Source organism: Cynoglossus semilaevis, chromosome 20 (genome assembly GCF_000523025.1).
Source record: "Cynoglossus semilaevis isolate Cse_v1.0 chromosome 20, Cse_v1.0, whole genome shotgun sequence".
NCBI classification, from domain to species: Eukaryota; Metazoa; Chordata; class Actinopteri; order Pleuronectiformes; family Cynoglossidae; genus Cynoglossus; species Cynoglossus semilaevis.
The window spans coordinates 1346320-1356988 of NC_024326.1; the positions used below are offsets into that span (position 1 = coordinate 1346320).

Here is a 10669-nt window from a genome sequence, read left to right on the forward strand (position 1 = left end):
TTCTTTCTCTGTCTGTCCTCTTTCTCTGTGCGCAGACAAAGCTGGTGTTGTCTGCTGACAAGCTGTTTTGAGAGGACAGCATCCAATGGAGTGTTACCAAGTGAGAGTGTGCTAAAATTCATGTCCAATCTGGTCTCAGCTTTTTCTTCTCTCCCATACTCACCCAATGAGTCAACATTACAGTCACAGGTGCTGTGGTGATAACACGTCAGAATATGAGTGTGAACTCCGGATGGATTGTGAGTAATTGTGAGTCTTTTTCATTGATGGAGTTGAAGATGCCAGCTACTGATGTGCAAACACAGGAATAATGTCCAAAGCTGTTAGTTTAATTTAATTAATTAATTATTCTTTAATAATGTGGTGGCATTAAGGTTAGGTTCTACTAGTTTTTAAGGACACCCGTGAACCCTAATACCTGCACCCCCTCAATTTCATTGAGACACCACTGTTCATAGGGACCAAAGCCTGGTGTTAATGAGGCAGAATGCTATTTGTCAGAACAATAGTTCCAGGGTTGAGTTGTTACTGATTGGGTTTTATTGAAGTTAAATAAATGAATGGACGTTAGTGCAGTCCCCCGCAGAAGGGTGTGTTGTTTTGCGTGTGGGAGGGGCGCCTGCGTGGGTGGGAGAGGAGTTCTCTCCCGTTGTGGGAGCAGTCATCCATTCGCTGCACCTCCTTCAGTCAGGACTCACCTTTCACCAGCTCTGAGGACTTTTTTTTTTAACATTCTCTCTCGTGTGTACGTGCGCATTTTTGCCATGGATTCCAGACTCACCTGTGGACCGTGGCTGCTGGTTGTCCTTTTAATGGGATGTGGGAGACTGTGGGGTTTCAACCTGGACACCGACAACGTCCTGAGGAAGACCGGGACCGAGGGCAGTCTGTTCGGCTTCTCCTTGGCCATGCATCGGCAGCTGAAACCGGTGGATAAGAGAATGTAAGTGGGAGAGTTTTGGCAATAGTGAATGAGGCTCTGAGTAAAGTTTCCAGTCTGTAAATCATGCCACGTTAAGTCTTTAAAATAACTTCAGTAACCTTATAATTAACACTAATGTCACGACGGTGACGGAGAGTCAAAGTTCATTGTGGGCGCCGTAATGAAAAACATCTGAAAACATTTAAATGTAAAATGTTAGGTGTGACGTAGGTAGTTTAAAAACAAACAAACAAACAAAAAAACACAGTTGTATATATTCACCTGCTGTCCCTTTAAAACACACACCCTAACCTTTTGTTAGTTTGTGAACTTCCAGGTTAGTCATTTGTCTTGTTTTTTTTTTTTTTCCAACCTTTGGTCCCTTTCTCCAAAGGGTTTTTAATGAGACTGTTTTAAATTCACCCAAAACACCTCCTTGAATCATTGTTGGCATTTTTATGGGCACTAAATCAGAGGGATTTGTCACTTTGCATAAAGGCTTAATGACGGTCAGTGGTCACTTCTTTGAATAGTCAGCATACAAATTGACCAGCGGCCAGAATGAGGCAAATTCTTTAATGTAGCACGATGTTGGTTATAAAAGAAGAAAATAAATACAATAACAACAACACATTTTACACAGGACTAACTATCTCTGCAACATCAGAAATGTTTGCAAAAGACATTGTAATTAAACACATTCAATAATTGGATACAGAACATATATAACCATTAATCTACCACCACAGTAATCAAGCAGGTGCTTGAATACAGGTCTGCAACCATAGACTGCATGTAAAAATGGACTTTTCAGACAGAGCATTGGTCAATAAGGTGGATGGTCAGCTGTCTACTCATATTCACCTCATGGTCCCTAACTAGAAGATACATGGTTTACTAAAAATGATTCATTACAACAAAACAAAAAAAATCCCATCTTATGCTTGGGTTTCTTTACAGATGTATCAACGTATCAATTATTTACTTGATTGATGGAATAAATGATCATCTGCCCATAGAACGACAACATCTTCAAATTATTTGTTTTGACCACAAACAACAAATATTGAGTTTAATGCTGTGGTGGAAAGAAGACAATATTCAAGCTAATGGCTTTCAATATTAGGCAGAGTTTTAATGAGTTTATACTAAATTATTGACATTTAAAAAATCCTAGTATTTGTGTTTGCTCTACATGTAAAAATAGGTGAATATGTCTTAGTTATAACCATGTGAATTGCACTATATTTCAAGTTCAAATGTGTTTTTGCATGTTTAAGCAGGAAGCCATGTTGGTTCTGCAAGTGACTGCTCTTACAGAAATGGAATGTGCTCTCACCATGAAGTGTGTATTAGTGACTTTGAGTGTGTGTATGTGTGTGTGTGTGTTGGTTGGTTTCAATGGTGCTGTGGCTGAGAACTGAGGCGTTGCCTTGTCAGGCATCTCGTACTGTTCTCTTCAATGTGCTTAAAACTTTTTCCTAACCTTGGGCAAAGACAGATGGATAGACAGATAGATATGTCTTTTCCCTTGAGGGTTGATGTAACTGTTAATGCGTGGGTCTCTGCTGCAGGGTGTGCACCATGACTCAGAATAATTTAGCCTGCATGCCAACATTTTTATTCAGACTAACCGATGTATTTCGAATGACTTATGCCCCACAGCCAGTGTTGTTGCATGTACCTGTAGGAGTGGACAGGAGCTGATGGGATGTGGATTGATGTGTGATTGAAGTGCAATATATATTTAATCATAGCCGGAATGGCCATGTGATAAGTTCGATCGAGAGGGGAAATGTGAAGGTAAGGGGAAGAACTAGATTACCATTGGGGAGCATAGTAGCAAAGGGAAAATGAGCCTGAATCAATGGTGCTAGTTATAAGTTATAGTTCATTATTATTTGAAGACTCAACATACAACATTAACCTCAATACATTTATTCTACGTCTGTGCCCTATGTACACACTGCTAAAGCTGGATATCACTCAGGATGAACCAGTGCAGATCTGCAAGCCATTTGTTGAGTTCAAGTTGATGGGCTGCCACTGCCTGTTGCTAAGCAGTGGGCTGTGCCCGGACTGGCAGCCAGCTTTTTGGCTGTTAAAGAACAGTACAGTACATTCCATACAGTTAAATGGGATGCCTCTGTGTCTGTGTCTGTGTCTGTGTGTGTGTGTGTGTGTGTGTGTGTGTGTACGACTATCAGGGTAGCCCTGTATGCCACAGTATGTGTATTCCTGCACACATGCCCAAAGATAAACTTGCCTCTGTTTGGCTTTGTCTTTCCTGTGGCTTAGCAGAAGTGTGACTGCTTCCTCTACTGGTGGTTAATGATTAGATAAACACATGGGTCATAGTCAAGGAGCAGCAGGTCACTTATATCATGGTGAACAAGACTTGAAATGTCATGTGTAAATTGTTGATTTAGCCTTGAATATTTACCTAATTTTATTTAAGTTGTCTATTTATTTATTTTATTTACTTTATTTTAAAACTCATTGTTTAGTCTTAGTCTAAATGATTTTAAATAGGTGTTATATAATGGTGAAAAATCATTTCATGTAACAGATTCCTAACCCTTGTTCTTAATGCGTTTTGTGTTTTCTATTATCCTCTTATTTACTTTCTTGGTTTCCTTCAGGGGTCACAGCAGCAGGCTCTTATCTCCTGCCTTGTCTACTGTTACTCCAACCATCCCCATGTCCTCCTTCAGTACATCCATAAATCTTCTCTGTCCACCTCCTATTTTCTTCCAGTCCGGTAGCTGCATCCCTGACATTCTTGTCCAATACATTGACATGTCCAAACCATCTCGACCTTGTTGTCTATCCTCACCATCAAACAGCTCACAATAACATTAAGCATAACCCTCTGACCTGCTAATTTCTCATTCTGCCATTGAAAATCTCAGACCATACACCATCTCTTTCATACCTTAGCTACTCATCACCTCCTCATCACCTCTGTTCCCTTTACCATCATGTCCATTTAGGTTTTTTTTTCTTTGGAGAAATAGCACATTAGCGTCAACTCCTTACCCCTCGTCAGAGTTGGGAAACAACAGCCGGAGTGCAGAGTTTACTCCAGGCTATAAATGTCAAGTGTCAGATTCACTGCTCTAAAGAATACTAAATTGGACACAAAATGACCTTGCAAATTACAGTGTTCTGGTTTTTGAAACAGGGCCAAACCAATCCAGTGGTTATAATAGAATAAACAGTGTCAAGTTATCCACCATTCATTTTGTGTTTCTGTGGCGATGACTGCCTTTTTTCCCCCTGCAGTATACTGTAGTGAAATTAGGTCACACTTTGTCACTGTTTCTTGCAAAACACATCCAAGCTGATGCAGCAGAGATTGTGGGTCTCTTCATGAAAATAAGCTGTATTTGTATATGTCACATAAACAGATTTACTGTGCTTCACTAATCACCACCACGCCTGCTGAAGTCAGATCACATTGATTTACACTCTTAAAAAGTCGCTTTGTGTAAAAAAAAAAAAAAGTTTTGAGTTTAATATCTCATTCCTCATGCCTTTGGTGTTTTGTGGTTTTTCTTAAATGAACACAAGCCTGTCTCACTGTGCCATACAACATTAATGATATCAACTCTGACTCCACACCATACACCATAGATTTGCATTCCATACAAAAATGACTTAACTTAGCTCACTGGGCGACTTGTACTGATGGAGGTACGTCATCATAAAGCTGACAAAAAGAGAGAGTAGCAGAATATGCAACTATACCTCCTCTGTAAACATTGACATGTTAATTTACTCCACAGGAAATCCTGAGAACTAGTTGTCCATCTTCAGGGCTTGGGTGTGGCTTTCACCCTTGTCCTTTGTTCACAACGGCAGTCTGTGTGAATGTGCACATGGCTGAACACTAAAGAGGAAGAAAATCAGTTTCAATCAACTGTGGCAGGCTTGAAAGGGGTCTTTGATTCTGTTTGGCTGTGAGGACATGGAACATCAGCTTGATGGCGGATGCGGATGTGTGTGTGTGTGTCTGTGTGTGACCCAGTGCACTGGAATGTATTCTAATGTGAGGACTAAATACGGGAAATGTCATCGTGCAGAGAAGTGTTTTTTCACAATGTAAATCTGATTGTGTTGCATTTAAGGGACTCACGTGTTCGTGTTCTGCAGGTTGCTGGTGGGAGCACCGAGAGCAGCGGCCATCCGGGGTCAAAAATCAACGGTGACAGGAGGACTCTTCAGCTGTGACATGAGCTCCTCTGCTCCTTGCACACGAGTAAACTTTGATAATGATGGTGAGGTGTTTTGTTCGACCGTTCACGGCCATTGTTATCATCACAGTAGGCTTTATGTGTCACTTTTCTTCTGTCGCTGTATAGAGGACCTAAAGAGGGAGAGCAAACAGAACCAGTGGATGGGAGTAACTGTCAGCAGTCAAGGGCCTGGAGGGAAGGTCATGGTAAGTCTGCCCATCTTTGAATTAAAAAAAACATTCTACAACATCCATCCAACATGCTTTATGTCATCTTAGCCACGTGTTTTTTTGTTCCCTGGTAGACTTGTGCGCACCGGTACCAGCGCAGGACCAATGTGAACACAACCATTGAATCCCGTGATATTATTGGTCGTTGCTATGTGCTGAGTGAACACCTGGAGATTGATTCACTTGCCAGTGAAGATGGAGGCACTTGGCACTTCTGTGACAGCAGACCTCGTGGCCATGAGATGTTTGGCTCCTGTCAGCAGGGTATCTCTGCCACTTTTGACAAAGACTACCACTACCTCATTTTTGGGGCTCCTGGAGCATACAACTGGAAAGGTGGGCGTTTTATCGCATGATCTTTTCCATAGTTAATCTATGGCATCTGATTTTCATCATGCTTCTGTTTCTGATTTTTAGGAGTGGTGCGCTTAGAACAAAAAAATGACACTCTCTTAGAGAAGGGCATCTATGATGACGGTCCTTTTGAAACAGGAGATGAGAGCCAAAAAGACCCAGAGCTGGTTCCTGCTCCACCTAACAGCTACCTAGGTGAAACACACAGTTAATTAAAGTATTAGTATTCAAATCCTTTTTCTTTTTTTCTTCCATATCAACAAGCATTCTTTGTCCTCAGGATTCTCTCTGGACTCGAGTAAAGCTTTGACAAAGAAAGATGAGCTCATTGTGGTGGCAGGAGCTCCAAGGGCATACCACAGTGGAGCAGTGGTTTTCTTGAAGAGAGGCGCGGAGTCGAGCAACATCATGTTGGAAGAACACACACTGGAAGGAGAGGGGCTGGCCTCGTCTTTTGGTTACGACCTGACACTGCTGGATCTCAATGGAGACGGGTAAGCACTTGGAGGTGATTCAACTCCTTAAGAAATGGGCCTGTGTTGTAAACATGGGATGTTGTTGTGTACTAGCTGGCAGGATCTAGTGGTGGGGGCACCACAGTACTTTGAAAAGGATGGAGAAATTGGTGGAGCTGTGTATGTCTACATAAATGAAGCTGGCAAGTGGAGCAAAGTCAAACCAACTAGAATAGACGGAACTGAAAACTCCATGTTTGGACTGGCTGTGGAAAACCTTGGCGACATCAATCTGGACGGTTATCAAGGTGAGACTGCAGTCTGGATGCGTGTGTACCTTACTATAACAATGAGAGAGATTTATGTTTTGATAAAATGACTGAATAAAAAACAAATTTTGTCCTTATTTGTGACAGACTTTGCCGTGGGAGCTCCTTATGATGACGATAATTCAGGAAAGGTTTACATCTATGGTGGTTCAAAATCTGATTTCAGCTTTAAAAAGCCTACGCAGGTATGTGGAATATTTTGAGATCTATAAAGTAATTTAAAAAATACTTGGTTAATGATTCTATCTTTATATGACCTGGTTAATAATTGACCTGTTGGTCATTTGGTTCAGGCACAACGGTGGATTTATAATCAAGTTTTTAAGTTCAACAAATGTTTTAAAACGTTTTCAGCAAATGAGTCGGTATTTGCTATATTATTTGCTTATACTGTGTATATGTTATTATAGGTGCTGTCTGGACAGCCTTTAGGAATCACGTTGTTTGGCTACTCTTTGGCTGGAAACATGGACCTGGATAAGAACTCCTACCCTGACCTGGCAGTGGGATCCCTCTCAGATGCTGTTTTTGTCTACAAGTTAATAAACTTTTACATAATTCTGAGAAAGCTTTTCTCATTATGTGTCCTACTATGACTGAGCTCCATCTGTGTTTGGTCCTTTTAGAACACGCCCAGTGATTCACATCAAGAAAGATGTTAAGTTCACACCGGAAAAAATTGATTTTACGAATATGAACTGTGCCAAAGGTATCTGGTAAGTTTTCGAGAGAAATACAATTTGTTTCATTCTATCTGGATCTATTAGACCTAAGGTGTAGAGGAGATTTACTGAGTACAGGGGGTCTTTGGTTTACAACATTAATTAAGAAAGTCTTGTTCCATCATTCCAACGTATGGCAGACATGATGAATTAATCGTCATGCAGCGCTGTACACAGAAGACAGCTTTGTTTATTCACCTGTTGTACCCCAGACCTCTGAGCACAACTCAGACTCTCCTAGATTATGATGTTAGCACTGAGCATAAAATCAAGTTACACAGCACCATAGAAACAGAATTCTGACGTAAGTCAAGGACCCCCTGTATTTATTGGAATCACCACATATTCTGTGAACATTGATCAAACAAATCGATTCTCTCTTTGTCACTAGCTTAGATGTTGAGGCCTGTTTCACCTACAGTGCCAAACCCAAGAGCTACTCTCCAGAACTGAGTAAGTTTAGGCATGCTTCACTTTGTCCTAGCTAACTTTATCTTACTTAACTTACTTTTTGTGACATGTCCCTTCTAGCGATTGCATTCTCCCTCGAGGCTGACAGTGACCACAGGAAGCCTGGTCTCAATTCTCGAGCAGTCTTCTCAGACTCTTCCTCAGACAAAAACTACGAATCCAAAGGTGTCATGATCTTGAAAAAAGGAGAGAGAATGTGTCAAACACGACAGCTGAGCATACCGGTGAGTAGTTGCCCTCATCATAAAAGTGTAGAGTTATGTTTGCCAACACTGGCTAACATGGTCGTCTTACAGGGAACTATTAAAGACAAGCTGCATGGGATTCCCATCGATGTGTCTGTGGACATTCAGGAAGCCAAACGTAAACGCAGACAGAGCGCCGCTCCTCTAACCCCGGTCCTGGATGCCAACGAGCCATCCAGCCACCGTGCTGTGGTATGTACAACTGTGCTACTCTTACCATGATAGCAGATTTTAAACACACTTTTTATACCACAGGTGATGCTGCAGGCCCTGTAATGTATATATAATATATTTTATATTTACAGGTGCAGTTCTCTAAGAAGGGGTGCGGCGATGATAATTTGTGCCAGAGCAATTTGCAGCTGACGTATCGCTATGGCCACAGGTCGACTGACGAGGGCACCTTTGTTCCATTAAAACTGTAAGAGGGTACCTGCATGAGCAAGTCAGCACACTTAACGCTTTAATCTGGAGTTTTATTTGGTTTGGTCAAACCCTTTGACTTCTGACCTCTTTCCGCATTGAAGGGACAACGGAATGCCACTGATTTCCCTCAGCAGTCAGAAGGACATTGCCTTGGAGGTCAAAGTTACTAATCTCAATGGAGATGAGGCCCATGAAGCCTCTTTGGCTGCAACCTTCCCTCGCTCCTTGACATACTCTGAATATCACATTCACATTGCACCGAGTGTGAGTCTCTTTTCTTCTGACAAACAATCTCCCATACGCACAAGTCTGTTCTGACCAGCACTGTCTTGACTTGCAGGAGCGGCGTGTAAGCTGTATAGCCAACAAAGATGGTTCAAAATTAGAATGCGAGCTTGGAAACCCCTTCAAAAGTAACTCTGAGGTAAGAGGAAGAATATTTGGTCTCGTTCACATTCTCTCATTTGTCATCGAGCAAGTCACAGCTGATTAACTGTGTGTCTCTTTGTTTAGGTGATCATCTACATTATTTTGGGAACTGCAGGCATCTCTTTTAACAATACAGAACTAGAGATTGATCTCCAGCTTAAAACGTCAGTATATTCATTTCCTCTCAATATAAATATATTGACATCTTTATTTTTGTGGGTTATCTATTTTAGGTGTTTATTATTGTCACAATTTATTGAGCCAAATTACCATTCAGCTGAAAGAAAAAAACAAAAACACATTTTCACCGTTGTCAATTAACCTCTTTGAACAGTGTGTATAATCTCTGATTAAACAGGACAAGTGAACAGAAGAATATAGCTCCTGTCAAAGCTAAGGCAAAAGTGGCCATCCAATTACAGCTCTCTGTATCTGGGTTAGTAAGAAGCACACTGACACACACACACACACCCACAGTATACACATGCACACACAAAAACACGAAGTTCACGGCACATTAACTTTGCATTTCATCTTTTCAGACAAATCCAGCCGTCTCAGGTCTACTTTTCAGGAAAGGTCAAGGGTGAGGCTGCCATGAAAACTGAGAATGACATTGGCAGTGCTATCACTCATCAGTTTAGAGTTAGTAGCACTTAACAATGTATCATTTAATTTAAGTTGTTTGTATTTCTTAGTAATTATTTTTATTTTTTTCCTAACAGATAATAAACCTGGGTAAACGTCTAAAAGACTTTGGCAGCGCTGAGCTGAACATCAGGTGGCCCAAAGCCATAGAGAAGGGAAAGTGGCTTCTGTACCTGATGAAGATCAGCTCCACAGGAGTTGAACAAATGGCCTGCACTCCTAAAAGTGAGATCAACAGTCTTGGCCTGGTCAGTGAGACTTACTGTCCTGTTTCTTTTTTAAAAAGAGATGCATTTCCACACAATAAAAATGAACGCAAAAACTAAACAAATTTTGATTTTAAGGAACCGAGTCGGACCAGATCGAGAAGATCAGCCACAGCTCCCAGTGGAAGTGGAGAGGGCACCATTGCTCGTTACGAGTCAAAGCAATCATTAACTTTGGTAAATACATGTAAACTCTACTGAAAATTATTTGTTGTTTTCTTCCAGCTGGAGAGTAGTGTTCTGTGACCTTTTATTTTTCCTTCTCCTTTTTTGCGAGTCTAGTCGTGTGAAAACGGAGCCCGATGTGTGACCATCAAGTGCCCACTACGGGGCATGGATAGTAATGCAGTCGTTACTTTGCATTCCCGCCTCTGGAACGGCACTTTTATTGAGGTGAAACCATGATTTACTTACTAAAGTACTGTCCTCGGTCACTGTGATGTATTTTTAAACAGTTCATATTTTGCAAAACCACCTAAATATTAATTTTCTTAGTTGTGTTATCATAACTGCTTCACCTTTTTCACTGCACAGGAATACTCCAGCTTCCATCATGTTGAGGTAATCGTAAAAGCTTCACTACACATCGACAGCACAGCAAAGAACACGTTCCTGTCAAATGCAGAGACACAGGTAAAAGCACTAATAAAAAAGATTTTATGTATAAGACATTGTATTAAGCTGTGTTAGAAACCATAGACCATGCGTCTATAGGAAATAAAAAAAAAAAATAGGTTTGATGTTTGAATACTGCTGCTGTACCGTGTTGCACAGGTGAAAATGACGGTGTTCCCGGAGACACGAGCTTCCTCCCAGTACGGAGGAGTTTCATGGTGGGTCATACTGCTGTCCATTCTACTCCTCCTGCTGTTGTTGGGCCTGCTGGCTTTCCTACTATGGAAGGTAAGGAGTTAAACAACTACTACACCTCCTG

The 10669-nt window shown here is 41.2% G+C and overlaps 1 protein-coding gene across 2 annotated transcripts in view; it reads left to right on the forward strand.

The window, feature by feature from the left end:
• The first annotated feature begins 655 nt into the window (after positions 1-655).
• itga6b (integrin, alpha 6b) overlaps positions 656-10669 on the forward strand; it is an 11337-nt gene continuing 1323 nt past the window's right edge. For both annotated transcript variants that reach the window (XM_008333752.3, XM_008333753.3), the window contains exons 1-24: positions 656-943; positions 5078-5202; positions 5287-5366; positions 5465-5726; positions 5808-5939; positions 6025-6238; positions 6314-6507; positions 6616-6713; positions 6939-7066; positions 7155-7244; positions 7642-7703; positions 7782-7945; positions 8018-8158; positions 8272-8387; positions 8494-8656; positions 8733-8816; positions 8906-8985; positions 9180-9257; positions 9364-9466; positions 9547-9717; positions 9814-9912; positions 10018-10128; positions 10270-10368; positions 10510-10638. In XM_008333752.3, the coding sequence (XP_008331974.1) occupies positions 765-943; positions 5078-5202; positions 5287-5366; positions 5465-5726; positions 5808-5939; positions 6025-6238; positions 6314-6507; positions 6616-6713; positions 6939-7066; positions 7155-7244; positions 7642-7703; positions 7782-7945; positions 8018-8158; positions 8272-8387; positions 8494-8656; positions 8733-8816; positions 8906-8985; positions 9180-9257; positions 9364-9466; positions 9547-9717; positions 9814-9912; positions 10018-10128; positions 10270-10368; positions 10510-10638 (3102 nt within the window). In that variant the 5' untranslated portion in view covers positions 656-764. The remainder of the gene's footprint in view (positions 944-5077; positions 5203-5286; positions 5367-5464; positions 5727-5807; positions 5940-6024; positions 6239-6313; positions 6508-6615; positions 6714-6938; positions 7067-7154; positions 7245-7641; positions 7704-7781; positions 7946-8017; positions 8159-8271; positions 8388-8493; positions 8657-8732; positions 8817-8905; positions 8986-9179; positions 9258-9363; positions 9467-9546; positions 9718-9813; positions 9913-10017; positions 10129-10269; positions 10369-10509; positions 10639-10669) is intronic.